General features: G+C 35.2%; 1 protein-coding gene across 2 annotated transcripts in view; it reads left to right on the forward strand.

Moving 5' to 3' along the window:
- PhKgamma (phosphorylase kinase gamma) overlaps positions 1 to 23750 on the forward strand; it is a 154990-nt gene that overhangs the window by 106724 nt on the left and 24516 nt on the right. For both annotated transcript variants that reach the window (XM_090409820.1, XM_090409819.1), the window contains exons 10-12: positions 3484 to 3607; positions 7138 to 7218; positions 15200 to 15241. In XM_090409820.1, the coding sequence (XP_090265946.1) occupies positions 3484 to 3607; positions 7138 to 7218; positions 15200 to 15241 (247 nt within the window). The remainder of the gene's footprint in view (positions 1 to 3483; positions 3608 to 7137; positions 7219 to 15199; positions 15242 to 23750) is intronic.

Raw genomic sequence — 23750 nt, forward strand, 5'->3', positions numbered from 1 at the left:
GAAAAATTTGAGTTTCCAGGTGAAGAAACTGTACCTCTAAACCAGATAAAGGTTCCTTGTGTCATGGACGGGAATCGAACCCAGGTCTTTCTGACCAAAGGGATTCATCTATACCGACTGAGCTACAGACTCCAAATTTCATACACAAAAAGAAAAACATACAGGTATTAGTGAATGCGCATATTCACTACTTCCAATAGACACAATACACCTAGTTTTCTTGACTCATTTTTTATGTACATCTATCCCACAAAAGGATGGGTTAAAGGTAAGATAATTCAGAAACCAAGCATAGAACTTTCTCAAGCTTTAGGCTTCCAATAAGCAAAGTGTTGAATTTAATCTGTGACCTACATTTCATTTGTGATATCTCATCTTAAGAAGATTGAGACCAAAAATTGTAGTTACAATAACATAAGCTGTAGCCTGTAGCTTGTCCAGCCCTCACTCTCTGCATTACATACTGAAAATATTCAGCAAAATGATAAACATTTTTTTTTGAGGAGGGGGGGGGGATCTGACTAAAATAAGTCAAGGTTTGCCAAGATGTTTATGGCCAAATTCCTAAATTATATATAAAATACTGCAAAATAAGCTAAAAAATTGTATTTATTGAAATGTAATTAAAAGTAAAATAACTTTCAAACAATCCTGTATATATATATATATATATAACTATTAAAAAAAATAATTATGTCTCCCTGTTCTTCATTCCAAGTTATGTATTTTGTTGTGGAGTAGTTGCAGTAGTGTAGTAGTTCTAATATCATGGGCATAAAGTACATCTGATTTGAAATTATTCAGTATACCATCTGTAACAGTGAAATCCTTGTAGCATATTGAATTTTCAAGAGGATGTGTTCTAATTCCAATAACTGCATGTAGGAGATTAAGTTGTATTCTGTTTCTTGGTCATGTTTTGACAGCATTTACAAGAGAACAAATTTTTTCAACAACAGCATGCTGGCCTGGTTTGCTGAGTGGTTATCTTATCCATTCTCCAACCTGCAGGAGAATCAGGTTTGAATCCTTTTGTAGGCATGGATGTTTGTAAATGTCTTCAGGTGAGAGATGGACTTCATTGCTCAGTATGAGACCCCCTCCCCCTCTTATTGGAGACTTGAAGTTGCCTGAAAAAAGTTCCATGTTTGGTTTGTAGAGCAGAGTTTCTGCTCTACAAACCAAATGGTAAAAAACAAATAAAAAGACAAAAAAAAAGTATATTTATATATATGGAGCATGGTGAATGTGTGAAATGCATTGCCAGAGGTGGTTGTGAATGCTTAGTCTCTGAATGAATTTAAGGAGAAGTATAATAGGTAGTGTGTGAATAATGGTTAGTGTGTCAATGTAGAGTCTCCCACGATAAGTCTTCTGACTCCATGGAGACACCATTATAATAATAATATATGTAAATAAAATAAAAATCCTTAACCCACCTATGGCAGCAATGTACTATAGGTTCACAAATAAACCTTTTGTGGGCAAGAGCCACATAAAATTGCTGATGTGACCAGATAATTAACAGTGCTTAAAATTCCTGTATCCAGCCATAAGTTTGTTTTATATTTTGAAATTTCATGTTTTCAAAAACATTCTGTTCTCCAATCAGTTAAATTAATTTTCCTATATTGTTGTTTAATTTCATCTAAATTATTTTCTGCTAAATGCAACATAGGCATATCTGAATCATTTTGAAGCATTTTGTTTATTAATTATCTTGAAAAGGGTAAAACAATAACCAGGGAATATTATTCCGATCTTTTAACCAGACTAGACGAAAAAATTTTTGAGAAAAGACTTGGTTTGCAGAAGAAAAAAATCATCTTTCATCAGAACAATGCACCTCCCCACGAAGGTGTTTTGGCAATGGGAAAATTAAGGGATCTGCACTATGAATTGTTGAAACATCCACCCTATTCCCCAGATTTGGCTCCCTCTGACTTCTATCTCTTCCCAAAACTAAAACTCTTCCTCACTGGTCAGCATTTTTCTTTGAATCAAGAGGTGATTGCAGCTGTAGAGGGGTATTTTGCAGATCTTACTGACCACTACAGGGACAGGATAATGGCACTGGAGCATCACTGGAATAAATGTATTAGTCTTAAGGGAGATAATGTTGAAAAATAAAAATGATTTTGAAATTATAATTTCATGTTTTCATTGTTAGACCAAGAACTTTTCACATCACCCTTGTATATGCCCTTAAGGACATGTGCCTTGCATTATGGGATACTAAGGCAATTGATGTGAAGTCATTAGCCACTATATACAAGTGGCCCAGTCATGAAATTACTTCATGCACACCAAGTTTGCTTATAATTGAATAAAGGATGAAACCTAGAATATAATTTCTTGGCATCTTTAATTTATAGTATAACCAAGTAAAAAACTTTCACTAAATATATCATGTCCCTGTTCTCTGGAGAACAGGGACATGATATATTTCCATGTGTTTACTTATCTTACTTGTAATAATGATTTCTTTTTTAATATTTCTTTTGCCATATCAATCTTTTGACTTAAGTCTTCCATCTTCTTGAATAATCCCTTCAAGATATATGAATGATTTTACTTCTTCGATATTCTTACCTTTAATTGCTATTTTCTCTATCTTATTTTGTTCTTTTAAATCTGTCACCATTATTTTAGTTTTTGCTGTATTTAAGTCCAAAATCAAATAAAACATCAACCATCCTAGATAATATCTGTTGAATCTCAGCTAATACAGCTATATCATCAGCAAAACATATCATCCATATCTGTATTCCACCTGTTCATTCCTTGTTGTATTAATTTCATTGCATTCTGCATACACAGGTTGAAAAGTAAGAGTTACAATGTACAACCTAATCTTAGACCTTTCTTTATTTCTGCAGTTTGCTTCATTTTCCTGTATTCATATCTTTATTTTCTGGCTCGTATACAATTTCTTAATTAGTCTTCTATCTCTCCAGTCTATTCCAATTTCCTTCATTATTTTAAAAAAGCTTGTTTCATTGTAAATTATCAATCTATAAAAGCAATGCACGTAGCTTTATTTACTTCATGTCTTTGGTCCATTATTGTGCTTATTGCTGGTATTGCTTCTCTAGTTCCATTAACATTCTGGAATCCAAACTGATCTTCATCTAAATAACATTCAGTTTTTGATTTTATTTGGTGCTCCACTATATTTATTGTGATCTTTGATTCATTACTAAGCAACATTAGCATTTGATGATTTTTAGGTTTTATCTTTCCTTTCCTGGGTATTTTCTTGGGTAATGTTTTAAAAAAGGTCAAATTTGGCTAGAAAAAGGCTAATATGGTCCTGAAATAAGTCAGAGTAACAATTTCTTTCATTGAGTTAAACTTATTATATTATAAACAATGTGAATAAGCAGTAATGAATTGCAGAACACACCCAAAAGCATAAATTATTAAAATATTAATTGTCATCAGCTTGTTCATTTTATGAATAGTTATTGTACTTTATTGCAGTCTAGTTGGGTTTCCTCCATTCTGGCATCGTAAACAAATGATAATGCTGAGAAATATAATGGAAGGCAAATATGAATTTTGCAGTCCAGAATGGGATGATATAACAGACTTGCCTAAAGATCTGGTAAGCATTTAATTCAATTAAGATCAAGAATATAAATTGAAATTCATTTGAATTGCTTCTATTGGAAATATTGTCATAGAAATAAATGCAAATTTTTGTAGAGATTAAGTATTATGCTATATATACTGAGTGGCCAGTTCATTAGATATACCTAGCTAACAGTAATTATGCACCCTCTTTTGCTCTTTGTTGACTGTTCAGGAATGACTGCATGAAATCTAGTGAGACTGCTCTGTTACTAGATTTTGGCCCAATTAAATATGTAGAGGATAAAGTGCAACAAGGTTTTTGTGAGAGGAATCTGGTCCAGTCCATTCTGAGGTGCAAGATATGATTATGCCTACATAAGCAAGCATCCTTGACACTTCTGATACTGCAAAGATTCGATTTATGTCCTAGCAACTAAAGAGTACCCTCTTTTACTCTTTACTCACTACTTTGATTTGGCCAAATCCTAGTGACAGAGCAGTGTCACTAGATTTCATGCAGCCATTCCTGAACAGTGATATGCTCTGTTATCCTGCTGTAAATAAACACTACTTGTTGCATTAACTGTGAAAGTGAAGGGGAGCAGAGTTGTTCAAGTAGGCTGTGGCATGCAAATATGTCAATAGTATCAGAAGACTTAATGTGTTAAGGAAGCACACCCTATGCCCATCACACCACCCAGCCTATGGTGTTATCATCTGTCACAGCAGATCATTGATTCATGCTGTTGTCTGTATACCTGACCTCGCTGTGGGTGTGGAGTAATTAGCATTGGGATTTGTCATAACAAACAGTTCTTTTTTATTCCTTATATCTAATGTATCTGTAATTGTTTGCTTTTAGCTGACTGAAACAGAATTCACTGAGTTGTCTGCTATTATATCTCAACCATGACAGGTTCTGGCATGCTGTGTGCAGAGATCAAAGTCTCCTTTGCAAAGCTCTATTGTATTGCAGTGCCATTTGATTTGACAAATTGTATCTCATCTATTCACAGAATATCACAATTCCCCCATTGGCTAATTTACATCTGGCCAAAAGAGACAGCTTGTTTAGCAGAAATGTCCCAGCATATAATTTCTGCAATACTTGAAAAGCAACTATGACTATCATACCATGCTACATAATCAATTAAATTGCTCTTGTTGGCTGATTATCAAATTTGGCACCAAGTGGTGAATTCCATGCCTGACACGTGATATAGCTAATGATCCTGCTGTGCAGTATATAGTATCATTATCATCCGTTTCCTGATATGTACCCTCAAGGGCGCACAAGACACTATGACAGCACTACATGATTAAGTTTCCATTATTACTAATGTCCTGTCAGTATCTTTTATTTTCCAAATTATTCTATCACTAGTTAGCACCCCAATATTATTAGGACTTATATTTCTGTCTTTCAGGGTATTTCTAACTGCATCAATCTGACTATATGTTGGTCTTCCTCTGGGTCTTTTTGACAGCATCAGGCATGTGTTTTGCTAACCATTTCTCTTCCATTCTGTTTAACTGATGATACCATCCCATCTTAGATTAGCTATGCTCACACATTATTGAATGCTAATATCAAGTTCCTTGCTAATATTTTCATTTTTAATGATTCTGCCATTGATGCCATCTGTTAGCTCTTTTAATTTTTCTCAGAAGAATTCTTCCGTGGTCTCTAATCCTTAATCAACTGTTTTATTTCTAACTCTTAAATCCATAAGTTAAAATTGGTTTGAACACTGTCTTGTATACTGACAGTTTAGTGTTTTAGCTAATTTCTCTTTTATTTCATATCAGCTTATTCATTTGGCTTCCCACCATACCAGCTTTGTTTATTTTATTGTCCATTTTCATATTTAATTCCGTCTTGTCTTACTAAAAATGATACAAAAAATAGCTGAAATATTTCACTTGTTCTATAGGTTCTCTAAAATGCAGTTTAAGTTTTCCACATTCCTGCTTGTTTTTATAGTTTTGGTCTTTTGATTGCTAATTTTCATGCCAAATTTGTTACAGCTTTTATTCAATTAAAGAATCTGGAGATATGCACTGGATTTGTTTAGGTTCATCTGTATAAAGCAAAGAGCTAGGTTTTTGATATTTCTGCTTATGATATCAGGCTTTAATTCCAGCAAGTGCGAGTGATTTAATGGATCATTTTACTCAGCAGTAGTTCCACTCCATGACAGGCCCACACTGCCATGGAAAGGAACCCTCAGCCCCACCACTGAAAAGAGCCACCACTCGGTGTGACCACCACTGAGTGGGTGGCCCCACTCAGAGAGGCAAAAGCCTGTCCCCGAGCAGAGCTGATATCTCAGCACGGTGACCACTTCTTCACAAAAACGCATCAGTGGGAACCAGACCCAGAAGTGATATCAATGTCAAAGTAATGCAGAAGTCATATTTCCATTTAAAAGTAGGCAAAAGGCATCATACCTTATTACTAAAATTGTCCTGAAATGTTTTTCCTTGTTCTATAGTCTCTTAATTGGGACTGTAGCTGATGTTTCTTGTTAATGTCTATTTTCATATTTTTTTAAAAATTATATATTACTTTGGAGACTTCTGTGGATGAGGAACATGATAAAAGTTAATATTTGATATATTAATGGTTTATTTTTCATCTATTAGTTTCATGTTGATTATAGTACATTTCTTCAGGAGAGTGGGGGGGGGGAATAGTATTACATTTTAGAGTCCCGTAGAGTAGTCCTAATGAGTTCAGTATCTCAGATTCAAAATATATCTGTCTGATATTCATTTCCTGCTCTGCTGTTTAAGTCCTCAACAAACTCCATTGGTTCCTTTTTTTCTTTGTCAGCTGTGCTCTCTAATGACCAAAAAATTTTATTTCTTCCTATTGAAACATTCTAGAACAAATTTGCTCACTTCATATACTTGAAATTGCCTGCCTTTCACGAATGAATTGGGTTATGGTATTTTAATTCCTCTGTTAGTAAATCTCTTTTTTATTGTTTCATCTTATGCTGATGTCCATCTTCAATTCTGTTTAGTTGAAGTTGTTGCATTAGTTGGCTTTTCATTGTTCACCCTGATTCTCAAGGATTTTGTTTAACTGGGAGATCTCAGCCTGCATGCCATTTCATTACCATAATATTTTTTGTGGCTTAATCCAATACAGAATACAGTTTGGTCAATTTAAGTCTTATCTCTGTTCATTCACTATCTAGGTGGATTCCTGATAGCAGGGCATACCAAAAAGAATGTATATCAAACACTTAAATAATTTTTCTGCGTTTCTTTCAGACTATGGAGATCTCTTCCTGAGTATCTAATTCTGATCCTTAAGTGACCCACACATACCAGTGTATGCAAGTTGCTGCACATGTTCCACCATCACAGCATAAAATAATTATTATCAAATCAGTTTATTATTAATTTATATAATAAATATTACTAAAAAATCTCTCATTCTACTAATTATTGTTATTGTCTAATTATTTTTACTACTAGATTAATGACTATGGTATTTCTCATTCATTACTTCAGTAGATGTTGTTACTTCTAATAAAATTGTTATTGCAGATTCGAAAGTGTCTTGTCATTGAACCAAAGAAAAGAATAACTGCATCTCAAGCATTGCAACATGATTTCTTTAAAATAGTGGTAAGTTTTATTGTTCATTTTTGTGTTTATATTGCATTATGTAGACCAGACTTGTCCAATTTTTATATCTTGCAAGCATATGCTGACTTCAGCATATTTGGATCTGTTGTTTTTATTTTTCTTTAAAATCAAAATATTGTATTATTGGTCAATATGTATGAAACTTTTAGTTACTAAATCCTAGTTAGTCTTGTTTATTGAATGGCAGCTCAGGTTAGGATGAATAAATTTGTGTAACCAATTTAAAGAATAGTGGCTAAAATCAAATAAAAGACTTATGATAAAATTAATCTAGAAATGATATTCCTCTTCTGTGATGCAGAACCTAATAAAAGGTTAATTTTAAAATGCTTTATATTATTATTATTTACACAGGAATCTCCACAGAGTACACAGAGACTCATCTTGGGAGATCCATGCTGACTTTTATACTGCAAAACCTCTCATATCTCTCTGTAAACACATTCACTGTCATGACTCGCAACTAATTCAGGGAATCCATTCACCACTCTCCATGCAAAAAATATGGTCCTCACACCATTATTAACCACACTTATATAAAACTTCCATGGATGATCCTTAGTTCTCTATTTAGCACATGCATTGAAAAATTTCCTTTGTGTCAATTTTATAAAACCCCTTTAATATGTTATAAGTTTCTATCACATTGCCTTTTTTCTGCCTATCAACTAAACTTTGTAACCCACACTCTTCAACCTATCCTCATAGAGCATTCCACAGACCTGTCACTAGCTTGTCACTCATCCCTGAAATCTCTCTACCACCTCCTTTTTCCCAAGAAAACTAAGTGACCAAATTTATGCACTGCAGTCAAGATGTGGCAAATTATAGCCTTATAAAGAAAGCCCTGTCTTTACTGGTTAGTGTTTTTTTACCATCCAAGTAATCCTTTGAGATATTTTACCAACTTCTGCAATATGCCCTCTGAGCTTCAACTCTTTGTCCACCTTTATCCCAAAGTCCCTAACCTCATCAATTTCCTGCAATCCAGTGCCATCAATATGATACACAGTATGTTACCTTTACAACACAAAAGTGCTTAATCTTATATTTTGCAACATTAAATTGATGATCATTATCCTTTCCCAGTTTTTTTATATCATCCTGCAGGATATCTACATCACCTTTAGCAGCTGTTGTATGTTAATTTGATATACAAATTAAAGAGTAGTGGCTTTAGTACAGGACCCTGAGGTACTTTACTAGTCACCCTTATTCTCTTAGATTCCACTCCACCATATACTACTCTGTGGTGGCTGTCAGCTCCCTTATCCATGCTACCAGCTTCATATCTGTTTCCATTTGCTCCAACATTTTAATAGTTTTCCATGTGCTATTCTGTCCAAGACCTTGCCAAAATCTTACAGTAACATGGTGTAGCCATTTTCCTTATCTAATTGTGCTGTTACTATATGAAATGTGAGTAAATTAATAGGGCAGGACCTACCTTTTACAAAGCCATGCTGCATAGACTATTGCATTTCTATCTATTCATTGCTAGATTTTACCTTTAACCAGCTTTTCCAATAATGTAACTATCACTCCTGGGATATCAATTGGTCTGTAATTTGCTACTTCTGTCTTGGAGTCACCTTTATATAACAGAACTATCTTACCCTTTCTATAGTCTTTTGAACTCTGCCAGAGCTAAGACTTAGATTGACATTTACTTAGCACATGGGCCAACATGCTTTCCAGTCTCACTGCTGTATTCACATTCATATTTTTCAACATACTGAGCACCTCCTGTTCATCTACCTCAATTCTGACATCAGACGCTCTCACATTAGCAAATGTAAAATCTCCACCTGGGTGATATACCTTTTGCAAAGTGATCACTCAGAAACTCAACTGCTTTTTTTTTGCTTCTGTCATCTTCCTACACATACTGGCCACTGAATTAGCAACTTTTATTTCATACCATGTTGGACCTCCTTTAATTCAAATTACAGCACATTATGGAGTTTGGCATAGATTCCAGAAGGTGTTGAATTGTATCTACATCTACAACAGACTAGGTGTTCACCATACAGTCCTTTAACTGGCCCACATTTGACAGAAGATGACTTTGCTCCTGGATCTAATTTCTAACATGTACCATACATTCTCAATGGTATTGAGATCTGGGCTTTGTGGTGTCCAGGGAAGATGGTGGAAGTTGCTGTCATGATCACTAAACCACTGTGGAACAATTCTTGCATGATGGATATGAAGTAGCATTGTCATCCATGAAACAACCATCACCTGCTGGATGAAAAGTCAACATTGTAGGATGGACTTAATTGGCAGCAATGTTCACATATTCCTTGGAGGGCACCTGACCTTCTGTCAATATCAGGGAATCTGTTCCATACCAACAGAACATGTTGGTATAAAACACCAACATATTCTGTTGGTTACTTACACCACCTGTACTAACTTACACCACCTTCAGAACCTTGAGTTGTGTTTACAAGGCAAGCTAGTTCATTACTTCATGGGGCTTTGCCAAACTCTACATACCATTTGTACAGTCACAAAGTCTGTCAGTACCGATCCTCTTCAATTCCCTGCACATAGTTCAGTGAGGTATGGATCAGAAACAGCCTTCATTAAATGCTTCAGTCAGTTTGCTGTGCACAGGAAGTTCTGTTTGTCTATATAAGCCTTCTCAAATGATGGCAATCTCGTTCCTGACAGACTGTCTTAAGATCATAGTTCCCTTAGACAAGCAATGTGGGGTATTTTTCCACTGATTAAACACTAGGGATAACTTACCTTTTAAGAAACCAATGAAGAATTCAATTTTTAATGAGGGATTTAGTATCCCCTTAACTTGCGTCGCCGAAAAAAATAGCCTCTTGGCTCTTTATTGTAGTAATAATATGGGTACACCTTTCTGGCAATTCATTTAGTAAAGTATGTAAGTTCTGTTCACTTAAACCTTGATATTATCCAGGTCTACCTACTCACTGATGAGACCTCAAAAAAGGTTGAAACTGGTCTGGGTAGTGACCTTTCCTCATAATGTAAAACAGTAATACATCTCCTAGGAGCTGCGTTTTACATTATGAGAAAATATTAAGGACAGTGATCGAAACTTGCTCTACCTTTGCTCCGAGTTGTCCTAGTGTTGTACTACGTGTTGACTTATGCTTGGACTCGCCGAATGTTCTTCGGCATGAAGCACTTAGATTTCGATCTTCGAGTTTCTTATTCGGCTTTAAAATAATGAGGGATTTAGTATTCCCTTAACCCTTAAACAGCTTAGGATGTTTTAATCATACTCTTTCCCCTCACTTCCCCTTGTTTTCTATCCACCAAACTCTGTAGTTTGCATACCCTCTGTCTATCCTCATGATCACCATTGTATAGTCCTGATATCATGTTTCTTATCTCTGTACTCTCTCCAAGGTTATTTCAACCCCTTGAAATTCTGGTGACCAGATTTGAGCATAGAAATCAAGATATGGTCTAATCATATACAATCAGACTACACATTTATCTTTTGTGGTCAGTGTCCTTAATATTCCAGCAGTTCTCTGAATGCCTTAACAACCTTTGCAATAGGTCTTCTGTACTTCAAATTTCTGTCTACAATCACTCCTAGAATCCCTTGCTTCCTCCACTTCTTCCAATATAATACCACCAAGCGAGTATGAAGCATCCCATCTACGGATCCCAAATTTCAAAACCTTACATTTAGTTGGATTAAACTAATATCTTCATTCATTTGTCCAATTTCCAGCTTATTCAAATCCTTTTGAAGTGCCATAACATCAAATTACTAATAACCCTTCCAAGCTTCACATAATTTGCAAACCACTTAATATTTCCCTGTAATTCCATGACAATATCATTGACATACAACTCTCTTACATCTATCAGAAAGTCAGTTACCAAATCAAGTCCATTAACCTGATATCCGAACCCATACATTACAACTTAAAAACTAGTTGGTCATGTTGCATCCTCTGTCAAATGTCTTTGAAAAATAATGACAGCGTATCCCTTATCCTCATCCACTGCTCTTGTTACTCTATTGCAAAAGATAACCAGATTATTAAAACAAGAGCATATTTTAACAAATCCATGTTGGCATGCATAAATAATGTTGAGCTCATCTGCCCAATTCTGTATATACATTCGTACCATAATAAATTTAGTTTAATCTTTTATCTAAGTGTAGCAAACAAAGTTTGCCCCTGAAGTATCTTCAGGACTGAGGCAACTCGTAGTAAAGGTGGACCAAGCTCTCATCACTCCTTGTCTCAGTATCTCCCATAACGCAAAGCACATCTCCTTGTGGACATGTATAATGCTATGCATTAAGGGAAGGGCCACTACCCAGACCGGTTTCGACCTTTATTGAGGTCTCATAAGTGGGAGCTTGACGAGATGAGAGCTTAGTCCACCTTTACCACAAGCTGTCTCGGTCCTGAAGATACTTCAGGACTGAGGCAACAGTCCTGGTATACTTGGATAAAGGATTAAACTAAATTTATTATAGTCTAACCAAGTGGAAAATAAACTTTCAATTTTCCAGAGTAATTTATTAAAGTAATTACTAAATCCAGAGTAATTTAATAATAAGGTGGTACACCTTTTGGCAACTCGTATAAGTAAATATTACCTCTCCATTGCTTCTGCCTTAGTATCACCACTTCTAGATCTGGCTCCCACTGACGAGACCTCAATAAAGGTCGAAACCGGTCTGGGTAGTGGCCCTTCCCTTAATGCATAGCATTATACATGTTTACAAGGAGATCTTTTGGCGTCTTATCTCTTATTTGTTCTATCTTAAACTTTATCTTTTGTTATCATTAAATTTTAGTACTTTACTTATTATCAGTTAATTCGTTTGCCGACAAATTTATATTATTTAATGACTGCGCCAGCTGGCAACTAATTTCTGATACACTAACCAAGATTACAAAAAAAAATGCAGGGATCATGAAGTATGCAGTCGTGGTCCAATTTCTTATATTATTAGTGGATTCCCCTTTTATACACGGTTCGTGATTTTCCAAGCGGTAATTCAATCACAGAAAACATGACAAACTTATTTGATTTACACATAAAGAAATATGTTTATTTTAGCACAAAACATGAAGATACATGTTAGTTAAACCTTTAATTAAAATAGAGTCTGGGTTCCTTCCCTTTTCTTAATTTAACACATCCAAAATTTCTACGCTGTAATCCTTTATATTGACACTAATCCCTCACTTCTATATATAACTATCCTCAGACTCTGACAACATATACTAAATTACCTATTTACTATCACACATGCAAATTACATATATATGCAAGTCAATTCTATAGCTCTGACATAGATTTCTTGAGGCAGTGCTCCTTCTTATATTTTAGACTTAATCCTCCCCAAAAATTTTAGTTAGCATTCAATTAGGTTTTAACAACATAACATTATTGTCCTTTAGACACAAACAGTTCGTAGCCTCGGTCTCCTACTCGGCTCAAGCCTAAGATGCCTTTTCCTTAGATGTGGACAGAATGTCCAAATGCAAACATTTCCTTAGACACTACACGGAAATTGGCTGTTTTCCCAAATGTTCAGTTCTCCTTACTCCACGGTTACTCTTAGTATAAAAGGATTTCTGCTTACCGTTCTTGCTTTATCTGGATATTCGGATTTCCTTACTGTACTTTCTTTAATGGCGGCTTCACTATTCTTTTGTTCCACACGAAACGAAACGCTCTGACACTGATTTATACACTGACGTTGATTCATCGGTGGTCCTTTCTTCTTAGGAATCTGGACGCATTATATCTGCAGCTTTGATCCACGTAGCATACATAGCAAGGGGAGATTCTCGCTACGCATGGCAGCAAGCTTTCCTCAACTATACAGCTTTCCCCACAGGAAAACCAGGTACCGACAAAATGAGAAGAAAAAAGAGGATGATTTCAAATTCCCGCCGAAACCTATATACTACAAAACAGCACCCTCACTCAGTGGTGTCGTCATATGTACGGCGGCTGCCGATTGGATACCGTGGCCACGAACTGTCTTTGACATGGCCTAAAACTAGTATTAGCTTGTACACATCTTTTTAGAATTTATACATGATTTTCTACCTTAATTAATTTACAATCATTCTCTGTTTAGTTTATGGGCTACTTTAACATTGCTTGGAATTTACAAATCTGAATATATACATGTTCTTGGGTTATTAATAGGCACATTTTCTATCTGGAGGCATAAGTATGTCCTTATCTGCTCCTTCTGAGGTAACCTTATGTTGGGTCGGAAAAAGGGGATGACTCATCACATTTTCTCGACACAACAATGGGGAAAGTTCTGATCGCTAATCTTGGTATTTTCCATAATGTAAAAACACATTTCCTAGGAAATGTATGCTGTTATTACATTATGGCGGGAGGTCACTACCCAGACCGGTTTCAGCCTTTTTTGAGGCTTCATCAGTGAGTAACTAGACCAAATAGATACCAAAGGGTATAGCGAAAAGAACTTATATACTCTGCTATACGAGTTGTCAAACAGGTGCAACCATTAAGTTACTTAAATATAAAGAGCCAATAGGCTTCATTTCGGCGATATAAACATTATTCAAATTAAGGGGATATTAAATCCCACATTGTTTTAAAACAGAATAAGAAACTCAAAGATTGGAATCACTTGGATAAACTAAATTTATTATAGTCTAATCAAGTTGAAAATAAACTTCCAACATGCATTCGTACCAATTTCTCCAAAATCTTCACAACTGCAGAGGAAATATAAACAGACCTATAGTTTGACACCTCCATTCTACCACCACCTTATCTTATCCACCTTCCACTCTCTCCAGGAATCTGTTCCATCACAAGATTTTCATTAAACAGTCAAATTAATAGCACTGTTAGTTCCACAGCGCATTTCCTTAAAATGCATGGTGAAATTCCATCTAGTTCCCCAGCTTTACTGATATTTAGCATACTTAGCATTTGGAATGCATCCACTTCATTCACTTCTAGCACTTCACTACTCATTATCTTTATGGGAATAAAGCCTGCTGTATCAGGATATAAGACTAATAAATTGATCATCAGATAGTTCATCTATATCATCTTCATTGGTCACCTGAGTCCTATCTCTATTCAGCAAGATAATCTAATCCATCCACTATCAATTTTCTTCCTACTTGCCACATAGCAAAAAAACCCAAAAAACTTGGGATTCTCCTTTGATTGCATTGCCAGTCTCCTCTCACATTCCAATTCTTCTTGCCTTACAATACTATCCTGAACCCTATATTACTGATGCAACTGTTCTCCATCTCTCCTCCTGCAATAGGAGAGGCTTTCACCCTGTAGTGGGTGGAAAATAGACTGATCATCATCATCCAAGGGTTTTATAGGATTGATGCAGGGGAAATGTTTCAGCACTTGGCTATGGAGGACCAGGACAAGGGTTATGCTTAGAAGTTGAATAAAGGTGTGGTTAGTAGGGGTGTAAGGACTAGATTCTTTGCTTGGAGAGTTGTGAATGAGTGGAATGGGTTGTCAGTCAGTTGTGAGTGTTTTGTCTGTAAATAGGTTCAAGGAGAAGTATGATAAATTATATGGATAGATTGGATCTCCCATGATGAGCCTTCAGACTTCATGGAGGTGTCTGTATAGTAATAATAGTAATAATTTTAGAAGTATATCATTAATTTTTTTAGTTCAATTACAGTCAGTTGACTTGCATTCAAAGTAAAAACACCACTACTACAAAGTAACCAAAAAGTCCTGACAAAAGCTCTATAGGTGTAGAGTGCTATACCGAAAAAAAATTGCAACTATTGCAAACTATCCACTGTAACTAGTTGTCATGTGGTTCCTATAAGTTTGCTATTGTGAGAGTTGACTGCATACTCTGTGAAATAATTGAATTGGACTTTTTCACTATCAAATTAGCTTGCTAATAATGAAATTGTCAATGTTCCTTCACATAGTTTTCCTTGTTTTCTAGACAACTAAGGGACGTATTTTTAATGCAAGAAAAAGTTTTCAGGTAGGTTTAATTTTTGCACTCAATTTCACAGTTACTGTTTGTGTTGATTTTTCACATGTTAAATTAACAATTAAGAAAAAAGATTGCAGAAATATCACTTTGTTAGCTAATTGTGACACATTAAGCCAATTCTTCAGTTCTTGTTGCTGATGTGTCTTTCATTGAAATGTATTTTATCATTATTGTTTATGCGCCTCTATGGACTCATAGGAATCATCATGAGAAATGGGGTTTACCCATCCTAATAATTATTAGTTATTATGTACAGGGGTGGAACTGGTCCCAAAGTAGTACTCAGGTCACTCCCCACTGATTACTCATACACCTTATGTCAGGTTTCTATTTATGGTCCTTAATCTCTATTAACTTTCCAGTTTCTCTCCTCCCAAGATTAGATATTCTGTTATAGCATTTAATTCAAGTCCTATCCCATAGACAATTCCCACACAGATTTAAATTTCTTGCCCTTACTGCAGCTATCTAATAGCTAACACCTTAAATTCAGGCCACTTGTTGCAAGTCCATCATGCACTCCAGTGTCCATGATGTTTTCAGATCATTTTGTTGGATGAAAAACCTTTTTCATTTGCAATTCTTCATGCAAAACATATCCTACACTTTCCTTTGAAATGTCTATAGTCTCAGCAATTCTGGGACTATAGGCATTTCACTCACTTTGACTTGCCAGTCATCCAATACCATAGCATGCACTTGATCAATGATTTCTGGTGTTGTTACACTTTTTTGGATGTCCTTCACGTGGATCATCTTCAAGACTGGTATGGCCACATTTAAACTCTGCAGCCCATTTCTTAATTGTCAAAAATGAAGAGGAAGAGTGCCCATAAACCTTTATGAACTTCGAATGAATTTCTTTTGGCATTAAACCTTCTTTTACAAAGAATTTTATAACTGTACGATAATACACAATTTTATCCATTCAAGGGATACAGACAACACTTTTGCTTCATACAGCTGTATAAAACAAACTACTTGATAGAATGACTTGCAATTTCACTTCGATTCTTATGACAGATGGACCATCTTAGAAAAAAAAAAAAAATCTTTCTGATAGTGTTGCCATCTATGGTTGAGGCTGAGAACTTTTCAGACCACCCTCGTGTATGATTTTTTTTTTTTGCAAGGCTGGTCAGTATTTTGGGATAACATGATGACCATACAATGTATAATGATGATACATGATGTGTCATGTATGACCATACAATGTATAGTTGTATAGACCAGACGGTTATATCTCAAGTATATTTAAGTTTCTGTTCTTTTTCCCTTATTCATTTCTTTCTTTCATATTTTTTCTTATACCAATCCCGAACACATAGGTTGCTGATTCTAGTGTTTTGTGTGGATAGAGAGTAAATGGGAAAATTTCTATTTAATATTCTTTTTGAATAGCTGAAGGTTATAGTTCTTGGGGAAGATGCTTTATATTCTTCATTTCAAGTGCTGTAATGTTTGACTTTCATGTGAAGTGTTTTGGTAAGGGTTAGTTTATTTTGGGATGGTTCCAAGGATGTGTGTGTGTGTGTGTGTGTGTGTGTGTGTGTGTGTGTGTGTGTGTGTGTGTGTGTGTGTGTGTAGAGAGAAGGATAATAGTTTTACAATTTTTTACAACTTCTTCAGAGTGATTTGTTATAGATATGGAAATGTAAATAAATGCTTTCTGAGTTTGACTCTTTTCTAACAGCATACGATAGGAATGTGGGGTTGGTTTTTTTTTTTTTTTGTATTGACGAAATCAGGAGTATATATCAATATTTGAAATAAAAGTGGTGTCAGAAACCAAAAATGTGTACAGGCATCTGGAGTAGATTATATTTGACATGTTTAGATTTGTACGGGGAAGTTAAAAATTTTATAGTGGTTTGTACTGCATAAATCAGAGGTTGATCTGCAGATGACTAAAGTAGAGATGATGTGGTATCCATCTATAATAAGAAAAATAAAACAGTGTGAGAATTAGAGGAATTATCATATTAAGTGTTCCATAATTTATGCAAGTATACTTAAGAAGAACTAAGAAAAATAGTGGAAAGAACTTGGGGAAGAACACTAGTTGAGAAATAATCATTCTTATTTCTTGGGAATCTTCATTGAGTCAATGACCCATCTTTGACTCAATGAATTGTGGGAGAATGACTCTAACCATTGTTCACATAATGCCACTCCTTGAACTCATTTACTGACAACTTCTTGCCACCCATTACTCCATTTGCCACCTTCCAAGCAAAAAATCTAAAACATCCCTGAATCATGGGAATGTAACAGGGATTTGTGTTTGCTCAAAATGCTATGATTATATGGTGTAAATGAGATATAATACAGAGTGATATATAGCATATACTTAAGTAGTAAGTTACCAGTTAGAATAGGATGTACTGGAAAATAGTCTGATATAAAAATCAGATTACTTAGGCAAGGGTATGCTGCCTCCACTATTACTCCACATCTATGTGGATCATGTTATGATGGAAAGTGGCATTGAACTTGATATCAAAATTGGAGATAATTAAATAAGCTCTTTACTTCATGCATATGGTATCATACTCCTAAATAAAAGTATTACAAATAATAAATTTAGTTTAATCCTTTATCCAAGTGTAAGCAAACAAAGTTTGCACCTGAAGTATCTTCAGGACTGTGGCAACTCATGGTAAAGGTGGACTAAGCTCTCATCACTTGTCTTAGTGTCTCCCATAATGCAAAGCACATCTAATTGTGGACATGTATAATGCTATGCATTAAAGGAAGGGCCACTACCCAGACTGGTTTCAACCTTTATCGAGGTCTTGTCATTGGGAGCCAGACCCAGAGATGGTGATACTAAGGTGGGAGTAATGGAGAAGTTATATTTACCTATATGAGTTGCCAAAAGGTGTCTCACCTTATTATTAAATTACTCTGGATTTAGAGAACATCCAACATCTTTCTCTAAATCCAGAGTAATTTAATAATAAGGTGAGGCAGCTTTTTTTCTTTTGAGACATATTAGAATCTCAATCTATGATTTGTTAAGTAGAATTGTTATCTAGGAGATCTGCATTTTTTTGTTGTATTTAATCTTTGATTCATGATGTCAATAGCATTACCATTATCATCTTTAATTATCACAATATTTGTATTCTTATATAACTTTTTAAAGCAGCTATTTCATTTTGCGGTATATTACTTTTAGGTAGTTTAGATTTGGTTTAGGATGCTTGCCATGTCTATACATGTATTATTGGCTATTGAAAGTGGAAAATTCTCCATTTTATGTTCATTATAATTTCTAGTTTTAAAACTTGCTTAGGTGTTATAGAAGTTATGACCTTGACTGAGAGTGTTTTGTAGCTTCTTCTGTAAACACCTGTGACAATAAATTTATAACCACTCAATTCCTGACGAAGTTTCAGCTGAAGCATAGTACATTGGCATTGGAGGATTTCAGATTTCTTCAGGTGCATGCTTTTAATCTTTGTGAATTCTCTTTTTGCCAACACTTTGGAGATGTGATATGTGATAGTCCATAGTTCAGGATTTAAAACATTAAAAAGTTCTTCGTATAGATCTGTTATAGTGCTGTTTAATTTTGTAAGCTCTATGCAAGTAGCACAATTTGTTCATGTAGGAGCACTAAACTTGCCTTTCTGTAAATACAATGCACCTTAGTTGAATGAACTTTTCTTTAAATTTGAGAAAAGCAAGAAATATATTGCTATCCTGGCTTTGAGGAAGGCAACACGTTTAGTTGTCTGGGCTATTAAGCATTCTCCAAACCAGGGATAAGTAAAAATCGCTTCAAGTTAGCCTCATAATACCATTGGCATATAGTTGATAATTAAATAAGGAAGTACTTGTCAACGAAACTTAACCACTTAATATTCATTTTATCCACAGGTTTGTCAGCATGAAAAGAATAGAAATGGCCAACTTTGCTCTTAACAGTCCTGCTAGTCTTAAGAAATAATAGCATGAACATTTTATTTTTAATATTTAGTTGTCTTTCTGTTCATATCTCATAAACTACACCAAAGGCTTCTTTAGCTGCTGAAAACTTAACTTCAAAGATGTATTCATATACAAGCTACTGAATTTGAAGGCAGAAACCACAAAGAAGTGACTTGAATCTTTCTTGGTAAGAAAATGTGAACTTACAATATGGTACAAGAATTCTACACTGCTGGCATTCTCAACACAAATGTCATATCACACTGACTTCCTACTGTCTGTGTTATCTTCAACCAAGCCTCCAGCTGTGTAACATCTAGATGTCCTCACCATTTATAAATCATGCATTGTAACATTTTTTTTTTTTTTTAGAGTATGGAACATAAGTTTAGAGGGAAGGCAGAATAGTGGCATTGATACATGCATAATGTAGCAGATATGTATTATTGCAGATATTTTTAACATTTACTTAGAGCCTCCATGGCTCAGCCAATAATAATAATGTCCTTTGATGAATAGATCTGAATTCATATCCCATGTAGGATGTAAAGAACCTTTATGAGAACATTTCATCTGGTGAGTTAATTTAATCCCATGGCAGGGTGTTCCCTCTCAGAAACACAGGTTTTTCATCTTGCAAACAGACAGACTGACCAGAGAATACAACTTGACAGACACAATACACTACAAATAGGATTAACCATCCTGTCAAAGTATTAATGATTTCTAAAAAAAAAATTACTTGGTTGTGATAAGCCAATTGACCTTAACATGCAATGGGAAGATGAGATAGGCATTGTGAATAAAACAGATTATACAAAAATTAAGATAGAATAAATGTTTGGCATTCATAGTATATGGCCACATTTGATGTAGCAAGTGCTTATCAATCTCTTATGTGAAGGAGCTTTAGGAAGCATATTTTCCTTTTAGAGAGAAAGTTAACATATGATGTCATTGTAGAGGTTGGTGAAGTCATTAAAAATGTAAAGATTTCACTAATTTGCCATTAGTTAAAGCTACTTTTTTGTTATTTTGACTGGCAGTCCAATGTTCCACTTTTCTGGCCATGCTTCTTGAATCCATATTTGTTTAAGAAATGAAAGGAATAGGTCCACTGTTAAATCTCTTTGCTTTTAGTAGCTTATTTGGTATGGCATCTATATCTGCTGCTGTTCCATTTTTACTTTCTTTAATTGCTTTAGTATTTCACTTTATTTCCTTGTTTTCAATGTTCAGTGTCTCTCTCTTTCTCTCATATTTTTACTTCAGATTTTTCTCTGTTCATTGTTTCTTTAAAATGTTCCACTCATCTTATTTTCTTTTGGTTATTGCATATATTTTTCCTTCTTTAATGGCATCTTCTCTCCTTCTTAGTTACAGTTATTGTACTGGTTAGATAATAGATATTAGACTGGTAAATTTAAAAGTGAACTACTGTGTTTATTTACAAATACCAAAAGTATCAGAAATAAGGAAGATGAAATGGTTTCGCTGATCAAGTTTATTTTCCCAAAATCTTAAATAAGTGAAACATGGTTGAATGAAGATGATATTATAACAGGAATAGAAATGGAAGGATACAGTATTTTTCACGATGCTCGAAACGACAAGAAGGGAGGGGGAGTGCTGATGATGATAGTAGGGGAATTATGTCCACATAAAGTAGACATGAAAGAGGGAAATAGTGACAATGGGTATGAGGCAGTGTGGCATAATGTGGAGGTTGAAAGGAAGACATGTTTAGTTGGATGTTGCTGTAGGCCAAGGAATGTGGAAGGTGGTGATGAAATGTATAAACAACTTGAATTTGTGAACAAAGGAAGGGTTAATTACTATGGGTGAGTTTAATTATAACAGTATAGATCGGAATAAAGAGATTAGCATTTGGAAATAAGGAAAATGAATTTCTCGAGTTCTTGAGAGATAACTATCTCAGGCAACATGTCATGGAGGGCATGCGAGGATCATGAGTTTTGGATCTGATTATTTCATCAGAGGATGTAGTTGTGAGTGAGATTTTGTACTTTCCTCCAGTTTGTGAGAGTGAACATGAAGTGATCACCTGGGTTGTGTCTAGCCATATGCAGAATTCTGTGAGGAAAAGATATACAGTAAAACCCTGTTTTTATGTTCCCGCAATTTATGTTTTCCTGCCATTTACGTCATTTCCGTTGGTCCCGTCTTAAGGCCTATTCTTACGATATATTGTTTCCCGTCATTAACAACTTGATGTGGACATTATTTCCCGTGATTTGCTTTTTTTCTCGGGTGATAATATTGACTTTCAAAACGATTTTTTCGGGTGGCAGTATTGATTTTTGAAACGATTTCTGTGGAAATTTGCGCATTTCTGTTCCCAAATGGTGTTGCTTTCGACTGTAGTTTCGTTTCCGCCATCGCAGTGACTTGCACGCTTGCAGCAGTAATGTAGTGATGAGCGATACCGTGATTTTTCAATCGCAGTACGAATTGATATTGCAGAATTTCTGCTACATAATTTACCATGTGAAAGTTGCTTTCAAGTTGCGGTGGTGGGTTATCCATGTTAGTAACATGGAGAAAAAAGACAGAAAATGTATTTCAGTAGAAGAAAAGATGGCAATTCTGTGACGTGTAGATTGACATGCCAGAACACGTGTGCATTTAGCAAAAGATCTTGGACTCTCTGTGTCCACTTTGAACACGATAGTAAAAAGCAGGTCAAGCTTTGAACTCGATGCAAAGCAATCTGGCGCTATGTCAAAAAAATAAATAAAATAAACGAAAAGCAAAAACAATCAACAATTAAAGATTTTTTAAATAGATAAATATAAGTAATTGTAAATTCATTTATTTTCAGTTATTAAATTTTGTAATCTAGTATGTAGACTCACATACTAGTAAGTCATCTTTAGCCTTTTTTAAATGTTTTTTTACATTTCCTGCTATTTACACTTTTTTCCATCAGTCCCTGAAAAGTGTAAAAAAGGGGTTTTACTGTATATGGAAATACAAAGTTGGTGATTACAACAAGTTTAGGAAACAGCTTGGAGCTATAGAATTGAATGAGGAGTTGAGTGGTAAGGAAATAAACGGTGCTTGGGAACTGACAAATACATAGCATCGATCTGTATGTATGTATCGAATGTATTCTGAAGGTCAAAAGGCTGAATAAGGTAGATGTAAAATGGATGAATGAGGGGGCTTAAGCATGAAAATTGGATGAAGAAGAACGCACTTTGGAGGCAGTACAAAATGAATAATGTTAATAAATGAGTTATTTGAAGAGTATAAAGAACAAGCCAGGAGAGTGACTCAGTAAGGAAAACAAAAGTGCAGTAAGAGCAAAAATTGGTGAATTAAGCAAAGAAAAACCCTACAAGTTTTTTAAATGTGTGGCAAGTACAAGGAAGAATGATTATGGTAGGATGGTAACTGCTGCAGAAGACATTGTTTAGGTATTCAGTAATCTATTTATAAGAGTGTTTCATCCTCATCAGGATGGAATCATGAGGAACTTACATGTAGAGGACTTAAGAGAGGATGACTTAATTGTGAGTGAGCAGGAGGTATTTGAGGAAATAAATAACCTTGAATTCAATAAGGCAATAGGATTTGATGACATATCACCATGTGTGTTAAGGGATTATTCCAGGGAATTGGCAGTAGCATTGGCATGCCTGTTTAATAAGAATTTTATAATAGCACAGGTTTCAATGGAGGGAAAGAAGGTAAAAGTGTTCCACTGCATAAAGGTGGTGAATGAGACTGTGGCTACAAATTATAGGTCATTCTGTATATCTGGAGTTGTGGTGGAGGCACTAGAGAGAGAGAGAGAGAGAGATTTGTGAGAACTAGGATACAGAAATGTGTTGACAACAGCATTATTCTCTCTCTGGTTATCAGCATTGGTTTGTTAAAGGGAAATCATGTTTTACTAACTAATTTGAGTACTATAACAAGCCGGAAAATAACTTTGACAGGGGAGATGCATATACAGTGTACTTGGATTTTGCAAAGGCTTTTGATAGACTGCCACATGACAAGCTGTTAAATAAATTGAAACATATGGAATTGGATAACAGACTTCTGAGTTGGGTCAGTGACTGGCTATCAGTTACGTATCAGAAAGTCATATATGGGGGTGCAGTATCGAACCTGTCTATGTTATTAATGCCACTTGATTTTCGCCATGCACATTTAGTTGCATCTGTCAATGCCTGCACGGTTGACCTCGTGAGTACCAACATTGTGTTCTGTTTAGAGAAGGCAATTCCATTTAATTGTTATTGCCAATTGTTAGACCCAAAATAGCACTTATCTTTTCTGGATTTCTAACACTACACACCTTATGGCCCTCAAGTGGCCACTTCTGTAGTTAATGTAGCCACAACTATAGTTTACTATTTTTGCTGTTTCATATATTGTCCTTATATTCCAGGATCAAACCCATATGGCTTTTTTTACTTTGAGTAGCTTTTCTGCCTTTTTTTTTTCTGTTTGGGTTTTCTGTTGTATTCCTCAGTTTCCCAGCTTCCCAGGAGGAGAAGCTGGGAAACTGAAGCTTCTCCTCTTTCAC

This window comes from Typopeltis vanoorti, chromosome 20, assembly GCF_054136105.1.
Source record: "Typopeltis vanoorti isolate ZY-2024b chromosome 20, IOZ_Tvanoo_1.0, whole genome shotgun sequence".
NCBI classification, from domain to species: Eukaryota; Metazoa; Arthropoda; class Arachnida; order Uropygi; family Thelyphonidae; genus Typopeltis; species Typopeltis vanoorti.